Source organism: Hylaeus anthracinus, unplaced genomic scaffold (assembly GCF_026225885.1).
Source record: "Hylaeus anthracinus isolate JK02 unplaced genomic scaffold, UHH_iyHylAnth1.0_haploid 3, whole genome shotgun sequence".
NCBI lineage: Eukaryota > Metazoa > Arthropoda > Insecta > Hymenoptera > Colletidae > Hylaeus > Hylaeus anthracinus.
This window is the reverse complement of record NW_026535284.1, coordinates 1,203,351-1,225,546: the sequence shown is the minus strand read 5'-3', so window position 1 is coordinate 1,225,546 and position 22,196 is coordinate 1,203,351. Positions and strand designations below refer to the sequence as shown.

Below are 22,196 nucleotides of genomic sequence, written 5' to 3'. Positions count from 1 at the left end.
GCTCAGCGATGCTCGGATAGGTTATGTTACGGCGTACGTTTGTTCCCCCTCTACAAATAAATTTGCTATAGGATAATACCGGAACCACCCATGTTGCATTTCTCTCGGACCTCCGTCGCCTCTACTTCTTCCTACAGGAGTTCACACTCCAGTTAGGATAGAGCTCAATGCTTCAGAGAAAGAACGCGGCTGAAGCATGTGTTGCGTGTGCTTGGTTTGTTCATAATCTGTGTTCATAAAGTGTTAACAATTATTATTTGTTGAGTCATTTGTTCATTTTTTATATTGTATCAATTAATATCATGAGCGTCAGGTTCTTAACTTAAACATTAACTTAAACATTAACTTAAACATTAACTTAAACATTAACTTAAACGTACTGTACTTGAGATATATTTGAGGTAATCGCTACATCATTAATATTAGTATTAGGATTACTGGTGCTAAGAGGCTTACAAGCATCCATCAAAATTCTTAAGTCTTTGTCATTCAGGTAACTAAATATTTTTTCAGTACAGTCATGTGGTAACTCAGGAAAGTTGTTAAAGAGAAGATGGAAAACTTTATTACCTTGTTCAAGTAACTCTTTTTTTTCATACCCTTTCTGAAATAACTTTTTATCATGCTAGCGTATATTGGAAATTTTGTTTTACGAAATTTTGTATGACGAATAATATTAATGTATTAACATCAGCACCATACTTTAATAGGTCTTCAATAATTTTCAAATATTCTTTTCTAACAGCAGCATCTAATAATTGAGGATTATTTCTATCTTCTGGTTTAACAGTAAAGCCATATTCTAGAAGAGCTTCAGTAATCTTTTTATACCCTTCTCCATAGCCGCACACTGCGGTTTTGAGAGAGCTTCTGTTACTTTGATTATTAATATCAGGACAATACTTTAAAACATCCTCAACAATCATAAAATATCCTGTTATAACAGCAGAGTGTAGTACGGTTTCTGCATCTCCATCCTGATTATCAACTCTAGCTCCATGTTGTAAGAGCAGATTTACAACTGTTCCATGTCCTCTTCTGGTAGCAAAATGAAGTGGCATTAAATTACCATTTGTGCTAGCATTATTATTAGCACCTCTATTCAATAATAATTTCACAGCTTCTTCATTACCTTTGCCAGCAGCAATATGAAGAGGGGTTATACTACCTTCCGCTTTAACATCAACATTAGCACCTCTACTTAAAAGCAACGTGATAACTTCCTTATTACGTGTTCCAACAGGAAAGTGCAGTGGTGTATAACTTTTTCTAGACATACAGATACAATTATCATAAGCTCCATAGTTTAAAAGATGCTCAACAATTTGTGAACATCCTATCTGAGCTGCAGCATGAAGTAGACTTATACCAGTATTGTCTCTGGCATTAACAAAAGCTCTATTGCAGTCAGCTTTCAGGTATGGGCGAGTTATCGCCCGTTGACTGGACGGTCGGGAGGGTTGCATTCGGGAGTCATTCCCGGATCGTTGAAAAGTTGAGGGCCGATAAAACGAGTGACATTCGTTCTCGAGCGTAGAGAACGGCAGATTTTTTATACACGTTGTGTTACGAGCATACCGAATTATAACCTATAAACTAGATACCCGAGTTTTATTTAATTATCTCCCGACACTATGCTTTAAAAGTAATTCAATAACTTCCACTTTCCCAAATTGAATTGCATTGTGGAGTGGAGTTTTATCATTTTGATTTTTAGCATCAATATTAGCACCTTTGTCTAGAATCATCTTAACAATTTTTATGTCAACATCTATAACAGCAAAGTGAAGAGGAGTATCAAAACGTTTTTTATTTTTGCCAAAACATCTCCTTGTGGCCATGCTTGTGAGTAAGATAGCCCAAAATAATTGATCAAATCCCTTGGTCTTTCTAGTCTTTCTTCACGAACTTCCTTCACGCAAACTATAGTCATTGGAGAACCACTGTTCTATAACCTATCCTAACCTAACATGACGCATATCGGCATATATAAATCGTTACAAACATGATCGAGAAGATTTTGTGTTCAGTGAAGTTGATTCAGATATTAAAGGTATAAGATTTGAAGATGATTATGAACCATTCGAGATAATGCAAATGTAGACAGATTATGAATGAATATCAAAAATTGATCAAATATTACAACTTTCACTCTTAACTTAGAATTATTTACGTAATCATTTTTATAGAAACATGATAACTTATCTGATGTTTTAATTACAATTTTCCAAATACCTTAACGTTCCTTATCATTCTTCTTTATTGTTTTATTATTACAGAGCTATCATTACTTTTTTATTTAAAGTACAATGACGCAACAAACCAAAAGCTGTTATTTGAAAAGCAATGACAAAGCATTACTGACAGTGTATTTACCACATCAAAAACCGATCATTGTAGGTCGTTGTCCAGACACAAACATTACAGATACGCAATGTTCTAGACAACAAGGTTATTATATCTTGGTTTGTTGTATACATTTATTAATACAATAAGTCCTCGTCTTACATGATTATTTAATTTTTGTGTATCAAGAAGCATCAAATGAGCAAAACCTTTATTTAAAATTTGAGGTTGATACATGTGTCATGTAGTATGTACAAGTTTTTGTAACATAGGTATTCTGTGTGGGGAAAGAACTATTGCAGGAGGAAGTAAATATATGAGGGGTCTTTATGCTGAACATCATTGATTTAAATACATAAATACATATATACACACAAACTATGTACAAAGATATAAGTGAAGACCTAACTATGTATCTGTAAGTCCACATAATTTAAGATCATGTAACTGAGGACTTATTGTTGTATAATTCTATGGACTTTGATCATTGCCATTAATGTGCATTTTTTATTTTTCACAGTAAGATTATATGCAGATTATCAGGAGTGCAAGGTCTCAATTCAACAACTTGGCAAAAGACCATGTGGATTCAATGGTTTTAAGACACGTAAAGACATTAAATTTATAGCCAAGCATGAGGATCACTTAGAAGTTTTATATGGGAAGTATGTATATCAAATAGAATTTAATCCTCCACCTCCTAAGACTCTTTTCTCAGAGAAAAGAGCTAGGGAATCAGAGATAACCAACGAGACTGAAGGAGGTTCTTACAAAATACCAAAATTTGAAATGGACGATATGAATAGTAGTTGTACAGAAGAAATACAAGAAAAAGAAACACAGGAAAATGAAATACAGAAAGAGAAAAAACAAGCAAAAAATAGTGGTAATATTTTGAGTTTTTTAAAGAAAGGTAGCGCAACTTCAGACAAGTTGGAGGACACAGGTAGTGAACAAAATCTAAGTGATGAGCAGGATGTCTGGGAAAGTAAAGAAAATGGAGCATTATTAATATATACCACCAAAGGTATTGTAGGTCGCTCAAAGGTAATTAAAAGAAATATTATCTAAAATAGAAAAGTTAACAATAATTTTTTTGGTCTGTTACATATCATAGATGTATTATTAGAGAAACACTATGTTATTGAATTTTTCAGAGCAAACAAAAATTATGAAAATTGTTAAAATATTTGTGTAACACTTGTTGGAATATATTGAATTGCAGATAGCAGCATATGATATGGATGGAACTTTGATAAAAACGCATTCCGGCTTAGTATTTCCAAAAGATTATGATGACTGGCAACTCATATATCCCGATGTGATAGGTAAATTAAAGAAACTTCACAGTAGCAGTTACAAAATAGTAATATTCACTAATCAAGGAGGAATTGGATCTAAAAAGCTAAATATTAAATCTTTTAAGAACAAGATTAAGAATATAACACAAAAAATTGGTGTTCCAATGCAGGTATATTTTACTTTTCTATACAATTGTAATAAATAAATTTGTTCTCTATGTATATTAATTTATTTGTAGGTTTTTATAGCTACTGGAAATAGCATCTACAGAAAACCAGCAATTGGTATGTGGCAAAAACTAGAAGAAGTAGGTATATTGATTAATTATTTTATACAACAATCATTATTGACGGAACAGACTTTAATTTCATAGTATTTATTTTAAAGAATAATGACTCCGTGCCCATCGATAAAGACAATTCCTTTTACGTCGGAGATGCAGCTGGACGGCAAAAAAATTGGGCACCTGGAAAAAAAAAGGATCATTCATCAGCAGACAGATTACTAGCATTAAATTTATCCTTACAATTTTATACCCCAGAAGAACATTTTCTTGGACACAAAGAGGCGCCATATGTATTGCCTTTGTTTAATCCGAAAAATCTATCGGTTGTCGAGATATGCAAAGGAGTTGATATAACTTCAAATACCCAAGAAGTAATTAAAATTATAGTAATATATTTAAAATATTACAATCTACAATCACAAGTACTTGAAAAGTCGTAAAAAGTGTTACGGAGGACACTCAATATAAATGTGCTGCAATGGTTGTATTTATTTTTTTGTAGATAATTCTAATGGTTGGTTGTCCTGGATCAGGCAAGACACACTTCGTGAAAAATTATCTGAACGGTTATGCACACATTAACAGAGATACCCTTGGAAGTTGGCAAAAATGCATTAGCGCAATGGAGACACATTTAAAGCTAAAAAGTAGCGTAGTCGTAGATAATACCAATCCAGATTCCGTGTCGAGGCAAAGATATATCGAAGTGGCAAAAAAACACGGAGTGTCTGTAAGGTGTTTCGTTATGACAACCAGCACTGAGCATGCAAAACACAATAATAAGGTAACAAAATACTAATCGTTAACTGGTACAATAGAAACTGCCAGTTTTTAGTGAAAATTTCGGTTCCAGTTCCGAGAATTAACAGATCCTAGTCATGTTAAAGTTAGCGAAGTGATTATTAACTCTTATATGTAAGTAAAGTAAAAATGATAAAATTCAATGTTTTTCAATTTAGATTCAAGTTATGTTATCATTTTTATTTTAATTTTAGGAAAAATTATCAATCGCCAAGCTTGGATGAAGGTTTCACGGAAATCGTTCAAGTTGACTTCGTTCCAAAATTTCAAAAGAAAGAAGATCGACAGCTTTACGAAATGTATTTACTCGAAAGTTAAAAATAAGAGAAAACGTGATATACATACTCGAATTAAATTAATTAATTGTACGTTTGACAATGGAAATAAAATCTGATATTTATTTAGTACCGATAGACATATAGAACGAGACATGCTGGCCTTCGTGTGAACTTATTTAAAAAAATAAATATGTAAGACATTGATTTTGAGTTGTTAGTTATTTAAATTCCATGGTTTTAATAAATTTGTATACGAATAGCTATTTCATCTTTTATTATTTCATGCCAATTAGAATAAGAGTTACTGCCATTCGCGCCCTTATAAAATGGTACCTGTCTATCTTTGTTACACTTTCTAAATGCGGCTTATCTGGCATTACTGTATAATGTATAACCTATTTAAATTCTGGGAAACATAACCTCTACGAAACCACATGGCATGGGTTGGTTCGGCGATACATAACGTAAACAGTCAGTAGAGCATTCTTTTCAAAAGTAATTATGAGTGTTACAAAATGTCGCGACTGATAGTGAAGAATTTGCCAAAAAATGTGAGTAATAACATTCCGCGACGCAATAGTAACATCAAAATGATTTAGAAATACTTATCCATTATTTTGATAGATTTCAGATACTAAATTAAGAGAATTATTCAGCCAGAAGGGTTTGGTAACCGATGTACAGTTAAAGTATACAAAAGATGGAAAATTCCGTCGATTCGCTTTCATTGGATTCAAAACTGAAGAACAGGCTATAGCTGCAAAAGAGTACTTTGATAAATCCTGTATCGATACTTGCAAAATATCCATTGAGCAATGCGCAAGCCTAGGTAATTATTTAAACTACACGTTATATTACTCAGAGACAATACATTATACTTAATCCATTTAATCTCATAGGGGATCCTTCTAAACCCAGATCATGGAGTAAATATGCACCTGACAGTTCAAAACATACAACAAGCAATAAGGATTCTACTGACGTAACAGAAAACGAATTTTTAAATAAAACAGGGAAAAAGGAAAAGAAGAAAGATAAGATCGAGAAAAGTAAAGAACAGAAAAGTTTACAAAATGATATTAAAGAAGCATTGGAAAAAGTATACTTGTATTTTAATGTATTAGTCTATAAGCTCGATATTTTCAATGTAATATTCGTTTGACTTGATTTAAATTCAGCACAAAGATGATCCTTTATTCATGGAATTCCTTGAAAGTCACACAGCAAACAAAGCTGTATGGAATAACGATACAATTCTAACTACAATTCAAAGTAAAATACATAGCGACGATGAGGATGAAGATGAAAAATCTAGTAATGCAGATGATGATAACATAAATAATGATAACAAAGAAAAAAACAATGAAGGCAAAACGCAAAAAGTTGCACAGAAAGTTATATCTGATTTAGAGGTGATTAGAAATTTATATATCTTATCGATATGCAGCTTATAAATTATTCTAGTCATGTAATAATATTTGTTTATCGACGCAGTATATGGAAGCATTGAAAGTAAAAGATCAGAGTACAAAGAAAAAGGATTCAAATGAAAAGAAAACATTGGAACATGGTCCTGTAAAATTCTTTACTGTGAAACTCAGAGGACTAGGATACAATCACAAGAAAAAGGACATCAAACAATTTTTCAATCCACTGAAAGCAAAATCGATAAGGGTGCCACCAAGAATTAAAGGCATAGCTTATGTTGGATTTAAAACTGAGCAGCATCTGAGAAAAGCATTATTGAAAGATAAAAGTTTTTTAGGTAATGACATAACAATCAACTAGTATATACTTTAATATTTTATCGGTACATGCATTTTTACAGGTGGAAAACAAATATTTGTAACGAAGTATGAAGCAAAAGAAGAAAAGCCAAAGGAAGAACAGAATGGAAGCAATTCTAATGTTAGGTGGAAGAACCAAGAAGAAGCACTGAAAGACGAGGAGAGCATAGCAGAGTCTGGAAGGATGTTTATTCGAAATTTGTCTTACACCACGACCGAAGACGATATTCGAAAACTATTTGAGAAGTACGGTACGTTGAAATGAAAAATACTGCACTGATGATTTCTAGACTTAAAGGTAATGTTGCTATATGAAATCAATGGACTAAGAAGGGTTAATTATCATTACTATTTCATCAGGTCCTTTAACCGAATTGAATCTACCTGTGGACAGAATAACCAGGAAACCTAAAGGATTTGGTACAGTGACATTCTTAATGACTGAACATGCAGTCAAAGCTTACGGCGAATTGGACGGTACTATCGTAGACGGCAGAATGCTCCATCTTCTTCCTGGGAAAGCAAAACTCAATCCTATGGAGCAATTCGATGAAACAGGTGCATTCTTCAAATACTATGGTTTCGTGAAAATTTTAATTAGTTAGTCTCTACCATCAAATATGTCAAATGTTTTCGATGCGTATAGTTGGGTTCTTATCATGAAGGTCATCTGCATGCACATAAAGATTATCTAAAAACACCATTTAGTAAAGATGCTTTGAGAATTTATATTTAATTAATTTCTTACATAGCGCTAGATGTTTTCCTAGGTAATCTCTATGTATATGTAGAGTATTCAACTACAGGAGTTGAAAACATTTCACACGTTTGCCTCTATATAGACTTACTAACATATTAAAATTGATGAGAAAGGGTTGACTTATAAGCAAAAGAAGGAACTGAAAGCCAAAGCGACCGCGGGATCGGCGCACAATTGGAATACTCTCTTCTTGGGTCAAAACGCTGTAGCTGATGCTATAGCAGCTACCTATAACACAACGAAGGAGAAGGTGCTCGAAGATGGATCGAAAAGTATGAGTGCCGCAGTTAAATTGGCATTAGGAGAAACGCAATTGGTTCAAGACACCAAAAACTTCTTGGAAGAAAATAATGTCTGCTTGGACGCGTTTAATCAGCCCCCGAATAAGCGATCCAAAACAGTGATACTCGTTAAAAATTTGCCTGCCGCAACACCAGTAAAGGAGTTACGAGAGTTATTCGCAAAGCATGGCGAATTGGGAAGGCTCGTAATGCCGCCTTCAGGCATCACGGCATTGGTGGAATTTTTAGAGCCTTCCGAGGCACGCAAGGCATTCACAAAATTAGCATATACTAAGTATAAACATTTACCTCTGTATTTGGAATGGGCGCCTGATAATAGCTTTATCACTTCTCCTGCTGAGAGGAAGAAAACAAAAGACGCTCAACAGGACGGGAGAAAGGAGAAAAAGGAAATCGAAGTGATTACAGGCCAATCGGATGACCGTTCAGGAATTGTAAACAATACGAAGAAAACCGAGAAAGAAGATAGCGAGGATGAAGACGAACCTGAACCTGACACGACTCTCTTCGTGAAGAACATCAACTTCTCGACTACAGATCAAGAATTAAAGAAGGTATTTTATCACTCTACTAGCTGTGCCCCGCGGTTTTAACTACGTGAAATACTATTTACTTTATGTTCTTCGCGTTTAACTGACTGTTCAACCGCGTGTTTCTTCGTGAATCAGTAGATGACTGTCTTTTGTTTCCCGTAACTCAGATCTTTCAATCGATATTTCTTATTGTCAAGAATAACGATCCCACAACTTTATTTACAAATTTTGAGATTTCAAATTGAAAACGTATTTTTATCAAAATAAGACGTAGCCTATGTTATTCAGGGATAGTTTTCTATTACTGAAAAAATTTTAAAAATCGGTTCAGTAGTTCCGGAGATTAACCGGAACAAATAGACAGATACTTTAATTTTATTTATACACTCCGTAACAAAAATTTTTCTTAAAATTTCACTCAATTTTAAATAACAACTCCGCGAAAAATGATCGTATCAGATCATTTTTTTTGTTGTTTCAAAGCTTGAAGTCTCTACTTTGAGCAGAATTTGTCAGATTTTGACTTCCTTCTTCCCCCTTCCCGCCATCTCCTTTACAACGAGGTGATGTTTTTTTTTTTTTTTTTTAAAAAAGTTTGCGCACTTTGACGCGCTCCATGAGGTGCATTGAATTTTTCTCGCAAACTTTACAAAAATTGCCAGAATGTTTACACTTTTCTGCACAAATTAAAAAAAAAAGAAGCGAAGCCTCTACAATTTTTTTTGGCGGAGTTGTGGTTATTTAAAGTTGAGTGAAATTTAAAAAAAAATTTTTGTTGCGTTAATTTTGTTGCGCAGTTTATAAAAGAAGAAGATAGACTAAGCATGAGAGTAGTCAGTACAAGAATATTATAAAAATATTTATAGTAAACATTTTGACTTTAAGTTTAATTCTTCAAACCTGAATTTTCAGTTTCAAATAATTAATGCGCAACACTATATATAATCAGACCTTTTTATTGCAGATACTCTTTACTTCATAACTGCATAAAATAAAGAGTGATATGTTGGTATCCAATTTTATATTTCTTTATAGAACCTAGTTTGTTATTAAATTGCACTAAATTTAAAAGCTGGAGACATTATTGCTGTCGTGCTTAGTAAATCATGAGTGTAAAGGAAAAACAAGTTAATTGCATTTAATAAAAATATTAATTCAATATTTCAGTATTTCGGTAAATGCGGTCGTCTTCATTATGCCACAATCGCAACAAAGAAGGATCCGAAGAATCCTGGTGGTAAATTGTCCATGGGTTATGGATTCGTACGTTACAAAAGAAAAGCTGACGCGGATCGTGCACTGAAAGTGTTACAAATGACGGTGCTAGAGGGAAAAACTTTGGAGCTGAAACGTTCTGAAAGAACGTTAACGTAAGTTTATAATTTCGCTTAGAATTCAACTTCTCGAACTTCCGTCGACTTTAATGCAGATCTTCATTCGCTTAAATGTGCAGAACCGATGTTAAGACTGCGAAAAAAACATCTAATATCACGGCGCAAACGGGTACGAAGATCCTCATACGAAACGTGCCATTCCAGGCTACTGCTCAAGAAATCACCGAACTGTTCAAGTACGTATTTTCAAGATTCGAAAGAATCAACTTGTTTTTAAATTGTTCTTCGAGTATTTTTAGAGAGAAGTTTATCGCTAGAAATGTTTCCAAACGTTACATAACGTTGGATATAGTCGTAACAAGCCACTTTTTATTCCTAAACGTTCTAGCCTTGTGGTTTGTGTTCGTCTTTAAAAGACTATAATTGAATGGAATCAGTGTGATTGAGATATTATTGTAACTTATTATACTTTAATTAAAATTCGTAGAGCGTTCGGAGAATTGAAAGCAGTGCGATTGCCAAGGAAACTAGTTGGCGTTGAGAAACACAGAGGGTTCGCCTTTGTGGAGTTCTACACGAAAAGCGAGGCCAAGAAAGCGTTTAAAGCTCTGTGTCAGAGTACCCACTTGTATGGTCGAAGACTGGTGCTAGAATGGGCCCAAACCGAGGAAGGTGTAGAAGATATTAGAAAAAGAACTGCTAAACACTTCCACCAAGGTACCCACTCCTAAATGACTACTTCTAATTCCTTCCAGCTCATTTGATAACATGATTATCATTAAATATATAACCTCCTTACAGAAGAACCAATGAAGAAGAATAAAAAAGCTACGATAAGTCCAGAAGACGTTGGATTGGAAGCAGAATGAGCTCCTTTGACATTGTAAATAACAAATTTCGAGCATCAATTATTTATAAAATGTTGTACATAATATTTGCGCACACGATGTATCGAATAAACTATAAATTCATCAAGCAAGCGCGATGCTATCGCATTTCCGTTTGAATGTTGGCAACGAGTCAAGTCCATCGAAAGTTAAAAAGTCCTTTACGATCAGCGAAGGTGTGCGCGGTATTGACCTTCGCGTCACGTCGAAACTCTTTCTTCGGAGTCGCTTTTCTCGAAAATACTTAGGATTTCTACCGACAGTACGGCACGCCTACTAATGGCATGTATTTGGGTTCTGATACTATTCAGTTGCTTGTGTGTACGAATGAACAACGAGTAGCTAGCATTAATCGTCGACCCACGTTCCCGTCGATTTAATTGCGGCCTCGAAAGCGACTGTTGCGCCTCGTTTCGATGCAAGAATGCATCTTGACGCTACAATTCGAGTTTAAAGGCATTAACATCGCTTTCGGCCTCGAATCAATCGGCGTCTTACTTAATTTAACGAATTTTCTGTTAATTATTTTTCAATCTGGACATAATAGACAGAAATGCAAGAATGATTTCACGTTTTATTCATCTACCACCTAATCAGATTGTCGTGCAGTATCCATTTATCGTTACCAGTGAGAATCGGGCCAGACAACGAAGAATCGTTAATTAGAGGAAGCACGAGTTTTTCTTACATAAATAGTTTCCCGATCTTCTTCGAAAGATAAGGTACAATTCGAGGGGACGAACCGAACCTAGATGTGTGATCTAATCCATAATTAATGATTAGACTAGATTTCACATTGAACAAAGGAGATCACAACTGTGTAACTCTATTTTAATTTTTCTTTTCTAAACTTATTTACGTTGGACCAGAGACAGATAGAATTTTATTCGAATAGACGACGAATAGAATTACTGTACAACACAGATTTCAAGGTTAAAACATATCACGCACCTGGTCATCTTCTTCGTTGCAATTTCTACTTCTCAGATTGTCACAACGTTATCAAGCGTCGCTGGTAAAATTTCACTTACATGTTTCTCAGGTTGTCGCAGCTTAAACTCTAATATTAAAGTGTTGATGCGCGAACTACAGAGTCTATGTATCATAGTAATTCGCTAACAATTTTATATAGATACGCGAACCCTGTATTATTATAATAATAGTTCTACATGCGTTACTGTCTATAATATCAGCAAGAAGAAAGTCTTCGTTGAAACGGGACACTGACTCTGATTTATGATCTTGCCAGGATCTGCAGAAAAAGTAAGGCGCGGCCAGGGCTAACGTGCATCCATTCCTGGACGGTTTTGGGCAAGAACAAATTGGCCAAAAAATAACTAAAAATATGACTGGGCGTGATCAATATTGAAAAGAGCCAGATTCTGGGTGGAGTAGCAGGGGAGAAATGTTTTCCTTTCACCTACGTCCGAAAGAGAAGCGCGTACGTGGTGATCCGAGGGGGGCCCAGAGGGAGCTTAGCAGAGGGACGGAGATGGAGGTGGAGACGACCCATGAAAGTAACAGTGCCTTCTCCACCTTCTGCTCGAGACTCAGTCTCACTCTCCTTGCATTGGAGAACGGTTACGCTTGCAAACCCGACAGTGTCCCTTTGGTGCCATCGTACAGGTACAAGGTCGCGAGTGTACCGGAAACGTGCACGGTGAAAACGAGAACTGTCTATGCGAGCATAGTGCGCGATGTGCCCGACCTGACGAGATATCCTCAACGGAAATAATCGACAACGGGCTCGGTGTCGTGGAACAACGAAAAAATGGATTGGGTAAGACGGAAACCATTTTCCTGACCTTATTCGCCGGCCACCTCTTCGCGGCACGAGAATTTGAATAGTTTTAAGCAGAGTTTGGCGCATGTGCAACTAGGCAACGAACAACGCTGTACCAGTCGGTGATGGGCAAAACCCTAGACTTTGAATAAATCTGAAGTTTGCCGATGTATTTTTCTCGTTTCCTTCGTTGGAAAATGTTGAAAAGAGGAAACCAGACAAACATATCGGCAAACTTCAGATTTATTTGAAACCTAAGGTTTTACCCATCACTGCTTTAAGTACCTACTGATTCGCGCACCAAGGTGTTTGGGAGGTTATCGCTTAACAAATTTTTAAATAGTAATCATTTTCCTGACCTTATTCGCCGGCCACCTCTTCACGGCACGAGAATTTGAATAGTTTTGAGCAGAGTTTGGCGCATGTGCAACTAGGCAACGAACAACGCTGTACCAGTCGGTGATGGGCAAAACCCTAGACTTTGAATAAATCTGAAGTTTGCCGATGTGTTTCTCTCGTTTCCTTCGTTGGAAAATGTTTAACAGAAGAAACGAGACAAACATATCGGCAAACTTCAGATTTATTTGAAACCTAAGGTTTTACCCATCACTGCTTTTAAGTACCTACTGATTCGCGCGCTAAGGTGTTTGGGAGGTTATCGCTTAACACTTTATTTACCGGAAGCCTATTTTTCGGCTTTTTAATTGCAGTATTTAGCTATTCGAATTTATTTACTGTGTTGATGGTTGTCTACGAACAATGTTCAGTGTTTGGAAACAGACTTGGTTTTCAATGTATCCAGTAACAGTATGGAGGAATTATTGTTAGCGTAGATTGGCATATGATACTGTAGCAAATTCTTTTTTGAATTAAAGTCTGTTTCTAGATAGCCCGGTAGATAAAGTGTTAACAAATTTTTAAATAGTAATGGTTAGTAAGGGAATCCACGATGAAAATGTGATACTTGCCCGAGAAGCCAATTCAGGGGGGAATCCTACTTACAATTAGGACAGTTCGAAAGAGGTACATATTTCATCACTTTTTTGAACAAACGGAAAATTTTCTGGTAATAAGTTTAAAGGCTGTTGGCAGAACGGTTTTTAGTGCGTGTGTCGTAATTTTTGTAATTAAAAATATCTTAAATTAACAAAGTTGTAAGAGTCAACGGCGATGTTGTCTTTTACATGATCATTCTGTGGTAACCACTTTACCTCTGAGGTGGATTATTTGAAATTGAAAAATCAACCATTTTTTAGCAATACATTAAATTGTCCAAGTGTCATCGAGCTATATTTTTGATAAAAATGATTTTACGCAAATTAACAGCGATTCAAATTTACATCTACGATTTTTAGCTCTAAAAAGCGACCATTTTTACGCATAAAAGAAAACGAACGAAAGACAAAAAAAAGCTCCATAGTACTTACATAATTTAGTATATTATTGAAAAATAATTGTGGTTTGAATCTGAGATAATTCATTGTGAGATAGAGTGGTCATTGTGAAATACTCGTGTAAAAAAACTACAACGTCATAACTTTGTTAATTTAAGATATTTTTAAATACGAAAATTGCTATACATGCACTAAGGAACGTTTTTTCAAATATCCTAAATCTTATTATCAGAAAATTATTCGTTTGTTCTCAACAAATGTACAAACATTCACCTTTTTTGTTCTATGTCGAGTGAAACTTGATAAAAATGTACTAAAGTCGGAAAATCCAGACCGCAAAGACTTAACCAGACGCCATCCCAAGGGAGGTGAAGAGAGATGCAGTCATATAGTATAATCGGATAATTTAGAAATTTACAGAGCCGTATTACAGTAATTTTAACGTTCAAGCGACAATTTTTACCTTGGATTTCAGAAATGAAATTAACTTTCACACTCTACCTGCATTATTTTTATAATGAAAAAGTATGACTTCTTAAGCTCGAGATAAAAATCACGACTTATCCTGATTTTCCGGAAATTGCTGGTCCTTCATTATGTCACTTAAAAATGACGACTTACTGCGATTCGGAGACCCAGCAAAACTCCGAGTTGACTTCAACGACAATTGCGGAAAAAGTAGGAAGCTCTGGAACACGGATAGATATATCCTTGTCTCTCTAATGATGCTGTGACAGAGAAGGAGATACAACAAACGGAGGAGAGACAAACACAGAATGATGTCAAACATTTGTAATTTTCCAAACAGTTATTTACATTTTATGAAGCGAGGAAGCGATCTTTCTGGCTGATTTTTTTTTTTTGAACTTTTTCTTGTAAAATTTCGCTGTGGGCGATACTGCCAGATTTTGCAATTTGCTTTTGAAACGTGCTAAAAATACGTTCAAAGGCAAAAAATTTTTTTTTAAATTTTCTCCAAAAAACGCTTCATGAAACGATAGATTTACTTCCCCTGATTACGAAATGCATAATTATTATATATTTTTTCATTATTGTGCGTGAAAAACGGGAAAAACTGTCTAGTAGTTCACCTACTCTCCGTTGGTGGCGCCAGTTTATCTCCTGCGCACCCTTATGGTAATTGCAATCTTTAAACGGTGTGTTTAAATTAATATGTGGGTACTAATTTCTTCGATCATGTTTTTTTTGGTAGCCACACTTGTCGTTAACAGTTCCCCTAACGAATAAATTTTTTTAAATAATTCATAACGTACTCATAACGTAAGCTTACGTTACCAACAAGCGGGTTGTATAATTTAACATTTTAAAGTAAATATTCGTAGTCACATAAATTATATTGCTTGATGTAAAAAAATGACTGGAATACCATATCGCTATTAAGCATTATTATTCCTTAATTATTGATAAACGTTTCGACAAAACGTGATTATGATCATCAGGAACAATGTGAACTTTTTAATCTACAACACAATGCAAACAATTTCTTTTAGAAATATGAGAAAAATAAATGTAAAATTATTTAATTTCGTAGTTATTTTTATTTTAATAACATTACTTCCGTATACGTATCAAATTGACATAATTTTAATTTTAATAACTAGTAACTACCTTCCTCTCTGTCTCTCTCTCTCTCTCTCTCTCTCTCTCTCTCTCTCTCTCTCTCTCTCCCTCTCTCTGTTTTTTATATACCTTGTACGCTTTTCAATATTTTTGTACATTAATCTGTTATATTTCACATTCATTCTGTCTGTTCAAGCCTTAAAAAAATTTTGTCCTATCGTAAATTAATAATTTTCATTACTAAAGAGGATCATAAATATTATTTAGTCGAAACGTTCGTTACCAAGTAGAATTAATTTACATTGTTTCCAAATATGTAATATTTTATTCGCATTTAGCCATAGACATGAAAATATAGACCAAGCCTTTGTACGAGGGGTAATTGATAATCCGTGATCCTCACTCTGTTTTTTCTAAAAATTGAAACTAATATTAACCATTTTGCAACACTATTTTGATTATTTAATATATTCTTGTTATTATTATGTGTTGAGGTTCAGCGACGAAAGGAAAATAATACGTGCGCAGTTATTTATGTCTCGTAAATAATATAAAGAAAAATATATTCAGTTTGTGGTTAATTTAACACACTAAAGTAACACTCGGTATCTGCGATTATTATGGACGATATCCTTAGATTATTACATAAAATTCTCGAACCACGTTTTACAGTTTTACGCTTAGCACGTTCGTTCATTCCGACATTCTAACAGGGTCTGCCCCGGACACATTCGCACTCGCACACACTCTGTTGTTTTTCAGTGTTGCCACCTTTGCTAATAAAAGCAATACCAAACTCTGAAATTATTTCTCTAACATTGTGCACATACAAGAATATATTAAATAACCAAAATAGTGTTCCAGAATGGTTAATATTAGTTTCAATTTTCAAAAAACAAAACAGATTGAAAATCACTGATTGTAATATGCAACTACGAAAAGCCGAACATACCCGAGCGATTACGAAAATAGTCGAAGTCGGATACGTTCAGTTGCCCCTCGTACAAAGACTCGGTCTATACAGGGTGTCCCAAAAATGTTGTAACACATTGAAAGAGGTGGTTCGGGAGGTGATTTGAAACAACTTTTTCCTTAGCGAAAATATTGTCCGAGGCTTCGTTGAGGAGATATTAACGGTAAACACTGACCAATCAGAGCGCGAGTATGCCGATGGAGCGCCCGCGGTAGCGTATGAGCGCGGCCGCCTATCGCGTAGCCTACGCTCAACCGTCATACTCGCACTCTGATTGGTCAGGGTTTTCTGTTAATATCTCTTTAACGAAGCGACGGACAACATTTTCGCTAAGGAAAAAGTTGTTTTAAATCACCTCCTGAACCACGCCTTTCAAGGTGTTACAACATTTTTGGGACACCCTGTATATTTTCATATGTATATGCATTTAGCGTCTGATCGCCATACCGAGTAGTCGATTCTTTTATTTTCCTCAGGGTAGTGTAATATCAATTTCGTAATAAATTCGTATACTTTGTTTGCTTGAAATAATTGCACACGGAAACTGGCTATCGTGCTAATTAAGGGTTAGATGTTACTCTAAACGTGTATACCGAGCGTTAATTGCCAATACGACCGACGCGACGTTCACTTTCCGACACTTGTCTGACTCGATCGGCCGTTGCACGGTATCGCGATGGCACCGCTCGCTTTTGTAAGATGATAGCTGCGGATAGGTGTCAGGGCGTTCACTGAAACGTGGAGAGTGACACTCTAACCCGAAAAGATGAGTCGATAAACGAGAAACACGAGTCATGAATTTCAATCAATCGAACATTGCGAAATTCTGCTAGGTCATTGGTCGATCTTACTTTCTCTACATCTTATCCGCTCGATTTTCACTTGTGAGTCCAAAGGTTTGTTTGTGTCTTTATTTTATAAGGTTACGTAATCTGCTTTACAGTGATTATTGTACCTAGTGGTTCAGTCTTGTTACAATTGTAATTAATTCACCAGTCACGCACATATGTGTTTTTTTTTCATATCACATTTACGTTGTTTTACCACATTAAACCTTAACTTCTTACATTACCATGCTTTACTTTACAGTAAAATTTTATGTAGGTATATGAATCTGTCGGTGGACAAACAGTTCAAATAATTGAAGTCCACACATTATACTACTTATAACATTTCGCTCAGATAAATGCGTTTAATCATACTTTTAGCTAATTTTGTTTATTATAGCACTATTTGAATCTTTATGAACTAGGAAATGACTTGCAAGGATAATGTGATAAAACTTGGTAAATAAATTGTTCGTTTGATTAAAGGTTAAAGATAATATCTCTGTAAATATTATAATATGAACTTCACTTTCAGTATTCTCATTTTCTTACATACTGCGTGCATTTTGAAGTTCCTTGGACCTTCCCCATAAATGTATAAAAATCCGTAGTCTAGCTACACTGCGTATCAATATATATGAACACTTGAATTTCTGAGGTTTCAGTGCCTTAAAACAGTTTTCCATATAAACCAATTATATTACGATATTCAGCGTGTCAAAAAATCATTGAACACCTATTATATTTCAATACGGGAATAGCCAAAAGTCGATTTTTATACTGTATCATGAAAAAACGAACATTTATTAAAACAAGAATTTTATTAAATTTCATATTAACTTCATTTCATTTCATTGAAGTTTACCTTGTTCAAACTCAGAAAGATTAGCTCCAAGTGGAGGTAATTTCATCTGTATTGTATATTTTGCAAAAAACTAAAGTGCAATAGCAAATAAGGGAAGCGAATAGTCAGTAGCTCCCCAGCTAAGCACTATAAACTCAATAAACAAACAAACAATACAGTATAAGGAAACAATTTCGAAAAAGAGTACAAAACATGAATCAAGAACACTAATAATATCAAGAATAATAGGCTTATCATTAAGAATATACACAATTGCTTTTCAGAAGTTTGTAAATAATTAGTAGCGGTTGAACAAATGCATTTAACATTACTTAATATTATGGGAAAGTCTTGTTTCAAGTCTGTTTCCAAAAACTGAACATTGTAAATAGACAACAATCAACACAGTAAATAAATTCGAATAACTAAATACTGCAATTAAAAAGCCTATAAATAGGCTCCTGGTAAATAAAGTGTTAATATTATGGGAAAGTCTTGTTTCAATGTTCCATACTATTCCAAAAAAAGATTCCAGAAAATCGGCTACACTTTAGTCGTTTAAATAAGGACACCACCCCCTTAAATAATGAATTCAATCTGTGCATTCGTCCTTGTCTCTAGGGAAGGATCTACTCTCCCACCATTTGGAAAAACACGCTCCGTATAAACTGGGTTTTGGTTAGAACATTCGAGGGCGGGATCTGCATGCATATCGAATACCTGCGAAAGATCGTCGGCTTCCTGGCTGGAGGAGAAGGGAGAGGAAATCTACCGGTTATTCGAGACTTACCGCTGCCTCGAACTGCACGCTCCGCTTCGACCAGTCGCGACAAGCAAAGAAGGAGCGAACGCGTGTAGCAATTCGAGATTGCAAAACTGTCGAGGTCGCTACGGTTCTCCTCGCCCGTTTCCAATACAGCCGCCAGTATTCGTCCTGCTTCGCGATCCTTTCTCGAAAAATCCCCGTTTCCTGTCCGAAAGGGAGAAGTCACCTTGGACGCGTGACAACAAATCATAGCTATATTTCAATTTTTTTTCGAAAAGAATTGACTCAATGGAAAATCTGTTTGCTAGCGTTCACCGTACATATATCGAGTAATGCAAAAGTAACTTGTATTAAGATTTTAAAAATATAATAGCGAAAAAATGTAATAATTGGAGCCATTATGTGACAAGTCTTTTTTGAATGACTTTCTAATCGGCAGAGCACGGATCTCGGGAATGGTTAGACATCAAATGAAAAAAGAAGTATTTTCATTTTCCAAATGACATATAGGGGAGAGTGGGGCAATAAGTTACCCAAGTGATGACACAGTTGTAGCAAAGGTTACGGGATTACATAATCAGTACGACGTTTTACTTTTACTTACAGTTTAATGATGTACGAAAATATTGAAAAGCATGTTACATAGAAGAGACTACTGGTATACAGGGTGTCCCATAAATGTTGTAACACATTGAAAGAGGTGGTTCGGGAGGTGATTTGAAACAACTTTTTCCTTAGCGAAAATGTTGTCCGAGGCTTCGTTGTGGAGATATTAACGGAAAACACTGACCAATCAGAGCGCGAGTATGCCGATGGAGCGCCAGCAGTAGGCGTGGCTATGCGCTAGGCGGCCACGCTCATACGCTATCGCGGCCGCTCCATCGGTATACTCGCGCTCTGATTGGTCAGTGTTTTCCATTACTATCTCCTCACCGAAGCCTCGGACAATATTTTTACTAAGGAAAAAGTTGTTTCAAATCACCTCCCGAACCACTCCTCTCAACGACTTCCAACATTTTTGGACACCCTGTATATCGCGAGATGGCGCACGCACGCTGCCAACCGGAAATACTTTAACAAAATTTTGCGAAGTTATCCCCTATATTATGATACTTAAGTTGTATTAGCATAAATCAATTTGAGCTACAGGGTGTCCAAATATTCACGTATAAAGTGTAACGCGTTCAATATCTTTCGCTTGCTTGACATATTTTATGTTATTTAACCAAAATCCGACTCGAAACTATTAATAATAGTGAAAGAACTGTATTTAACAATTTAAAAATTACAGGTTTATGTAATAATAATAGAAGTAAGCCAAAAACACTTTAACATAAAAACATGTAGCATACATAAAGGTATCATTTTATTTAAGAGTACTTTGTTTGACATATCATTTTCTTTTAGAACTAAAATTTTATTCAAGTCTGTTATTAACTGTAAAAAAAAATATGTTTGTTATTCATTAATGGTGACACACAAGATATAAAAATAGGAATAGGTTATTAAGAGTTTAAAATAAAAACACATACGTAGTATGGTTCACTCTTCCATGTGATAGTAATTAAACATCGAACAAGTGCGGTCGACTTTTTATGACCATGCGTAAACAGGTTTTCCATATTTCGAATTCACAAAAATCGATTTTTGATCGCCGAAAGTCGTTTTGTCCCGCTGTGCGTCGTAGTAATTGGGACACGAAATTTATACTAACCTGTCCTGTTCCATACAAATCGTCGCTTTCACAACGTAGAAAAGTCATGATTCGTATAAGGTCTGCACAGACTCGAAAATACGAATCTCTTCTGTTTTTTATAAGGGGTCTTTCTGGCGCGACGACCGAAAACATAAGCATACTTTAGAAACTCTTTGGGAAGTCTATAAAATAAAGAATAATTCCAATGTTTCTTTCTTCTGCTAATAATACTACTCAGAAATAGTATAAAAATATTTTTGTATGAACTTTGAACAAATTATTTAATGATTGTGATTACAAAAAGATTCAAGTAGTTTATTAAATGATATAAGTGTAGTTATCGTGTAAAGCAGGATAAATCGTGTCAGTGACAAAATAAAAAAAGGAATATGATGTTTGTTTAAACTTAAGTACCCAGATATTCTTGAAGAAAAAAAATTTTTTCAAAATCGATTATATCAAAGTTAAAAATGAAAATACTCCTTTAAGGGAGGATATCACATTAGGTGATCAAATATTAAGGGTTCTTTCACGATTTTTGTTTAACAAAGAAAAATTTTCTTAATTTTACAATCAATGTATTGAGAATTAAGAATATATTCTTAATAAAAGTTATGAGTTACCAAAGGAAATATTATACCAGCTTGCAAGAAAATATGTCTCATGCTAAAGTGGACCTAAGGGGGAAACCACATACGAAAGTCAAATATTAAGCGTTTCTCAAATGCTTTTTTTAGAGAGAAGAATTTATTTAATTGTTTCTTTGACTTTCAGAATATTTTAAATACATTTTAAGGTACATTTCGTAATTTTTTCAATTAATTGCACACAGAAACCTTTGACATCCGCTTGAGATAAAAATCTCAAGAAACACATAATATTTTCCTCCTAATGCAGTTTTTCCCCTTAACCGTTAAGTCTTCCGTGTCACGTGTACTACAATTTATGGTACACATTAAACTTGACCTTCAGGCCACGTATACCATTAACAGGTATATTTATATACACATAGAAGCATATTTATTTGATGCACTGAAAACATATATTTTATGACAAATTTAATTTTGTAAAATATATTTCCACCAAAAAATGAAGCATTATTAAAAATGCAGAATAGAAGCAAACAAGCTAATTACTTATGGATTGATGCTAGAATGAAATATTGTGTGATAATATATCAATCTTTAATCAAAACATTAAATAGCCTGAACGAAAGGAATGTACGTGTTAACGAATGCAAAGGGAAGACAGTTTATGGCGAATAAGAGAGAGACGCGAAACGACGATGAAAGTGAAAAAACCGTTGGACGGTACGAGGAAGGTCAACGGTTAACCTTTCGAGCCGAGATATGTCGGCTGATCTTTCTTTCATCGCCCTTCCCTTCTTAACCATCGTAATACCAGGGAGGTGGTCTCTGTGTCTATCAATTATAGGCAAAATGTTATTCGATTAATAGATGATAAATGAAAATACCGTGCTTTTTATCTGATGGAGAAAAACTCGATTTTTAAAAAATTGTATTTTTAGAAACTTTAGAATCTTTAAATATATCGTGCAAAAGGATGTTTCTAAATTCGAAAAATTTACGGAATTACAGAGGCTTTTGTTAAACAGTACACGGAGCTATTTTGAGTCGTACGTCGTCAAATATGTCAATTATGTCATCAACACAAATATGTATTTAAAGTTGCTCTCGATTTGGATCTCTTCAATGG

At 34.9% G+C, this 22,196-nt stretch overlaps 2 protein-coding genes and 1 long non-coding RNA gene across 7 annotated transcripts; all 3 read left to right on the top strand.

Annotated features, from left to right (window-relative positions):
- LOC128894236 (uncharacterized protein F21D5.5) lies at positions 1-5,215 on the top strand. Of its 5 annotated transcripts, none has more exons than XM_054155853.1 (9): positions 1-214; positions 2,306-2,451; positions 2,867-3,393; positions 3,572-3,817; positions 3,887-3,955; positions 4,036-4,356; positions 4,437-4,718; positions 4,788-4,849; positions 4,930-5,215. In XM_054155853.1, exons 1-9 carry the CDS (start codon positions 168-170, stop codon positions 5,051-5,053), a joined length of 1,824 nt encoding a protein of 607 aa, XP_054011828.1. In that variant the 5' UTR covers positions 1-167; the 3' UTR covers positions 5,054-5,215. The 5 variants fall into 5 exon arrangements, with proteins under 5 accessions (XP_054011828.1, XP_054011829.1, XP_054011831.1 ...); XM_054155854.1 differs by having other exon boundaries at positions 5-214; positions 4,036-4,305; XM_054155856.1 differs by having other exon boundaries at positions 191-214; positions 2,280-2,451.
- Positions 5,216-5,407: 192 nt separating this feature from the next.
- On the top strand, positions 5,408-10,709 carry LOC128894214 (probable RNA-binding protein 19). Its single transcript, XM_054155809.1, has 12 exons — positions 5,408-5,564; positions 5,638-5,842; positions 5,913-6,112; positions 6,192-6,425; positions 6,508-6,778; positions 6,842-7,051; positions 7,161-7,358; positions 7,674-8,416; positions 9,563-9,765; positions 9,849-9,965; positions 10,217-10,446; positions 10,531-10,709. Exons 1-12 carry the CDS (start codon positions 5,529-5,531, stop codon positions 10,596-10,598), a joined length of 2,715 nt encoding a protein of 904 aa, XP_054011784.1. The 5' UTR covers positions 5,408-5,528; the 3' UTR covers positions 10,599-10,709.
- A 7,077-nt stretch (positions 10,710-17,786) lies between these two features.
- On the top strand, positions 17,787-20,873 carry LOC128894316 (uncharacterized). Its single transcript, XR_008461505.1, has 2 exons — positions 17,787-18,402; positions 18,640-20,873. It is a non-coding gene; the product is annotated as an uncharacterized LOC128894316 (long non-coding RNA).
- Positions 20,874-22,196: the final 1,323 nt, after the last annotated feature.

Excerpts from the sequence above, each read along its gene's own strand:
- LOC128894236 (XM_054155853.1), top strand. The coding sequence starts at position 168 with ATGCTTCAGAGAAAGAACGCGGCTGAAGCATGTGTTGCGTGTGCTTG. Across the intron at positions 215-2,305 it reads GCATGTGTTGCGTGTGCTTG|TACAATGACGCAACAAACCA; the intron begins GTTTGTTCATAA and ends TTTTATTTAAAG. Across the intron at positions 3,818-3,886 it reads AAATTGGTGTTCCAATGCAG|GTTTTTATAGCTACTGGAAA; the intron begins GTATATTTTACT and ends ATTTATTTGTAG.
- LOC128894214 (XM_054155809.1), top strand. The coding sequence starts at position 5,529 with ATGTCGCGACTGATAGTGAAGAATTTGCCAAAAAAT. Across the intron at positions 5,565-5,637 it reads TGAAGAATTTGCCAAAAAAT|ATTTCAGATACTAAATTAAG; the intron begins GTGAGTAATAAC and ends TTATTTTGATAG. Across the intron at positions 5,843-5,912 it reads TGAGCAATGCGCAAGCCTAG|GGGATCCTTCTAAACCCAGA; the intron begins GTAATTATTTAA and ends TTAATCTCATAG.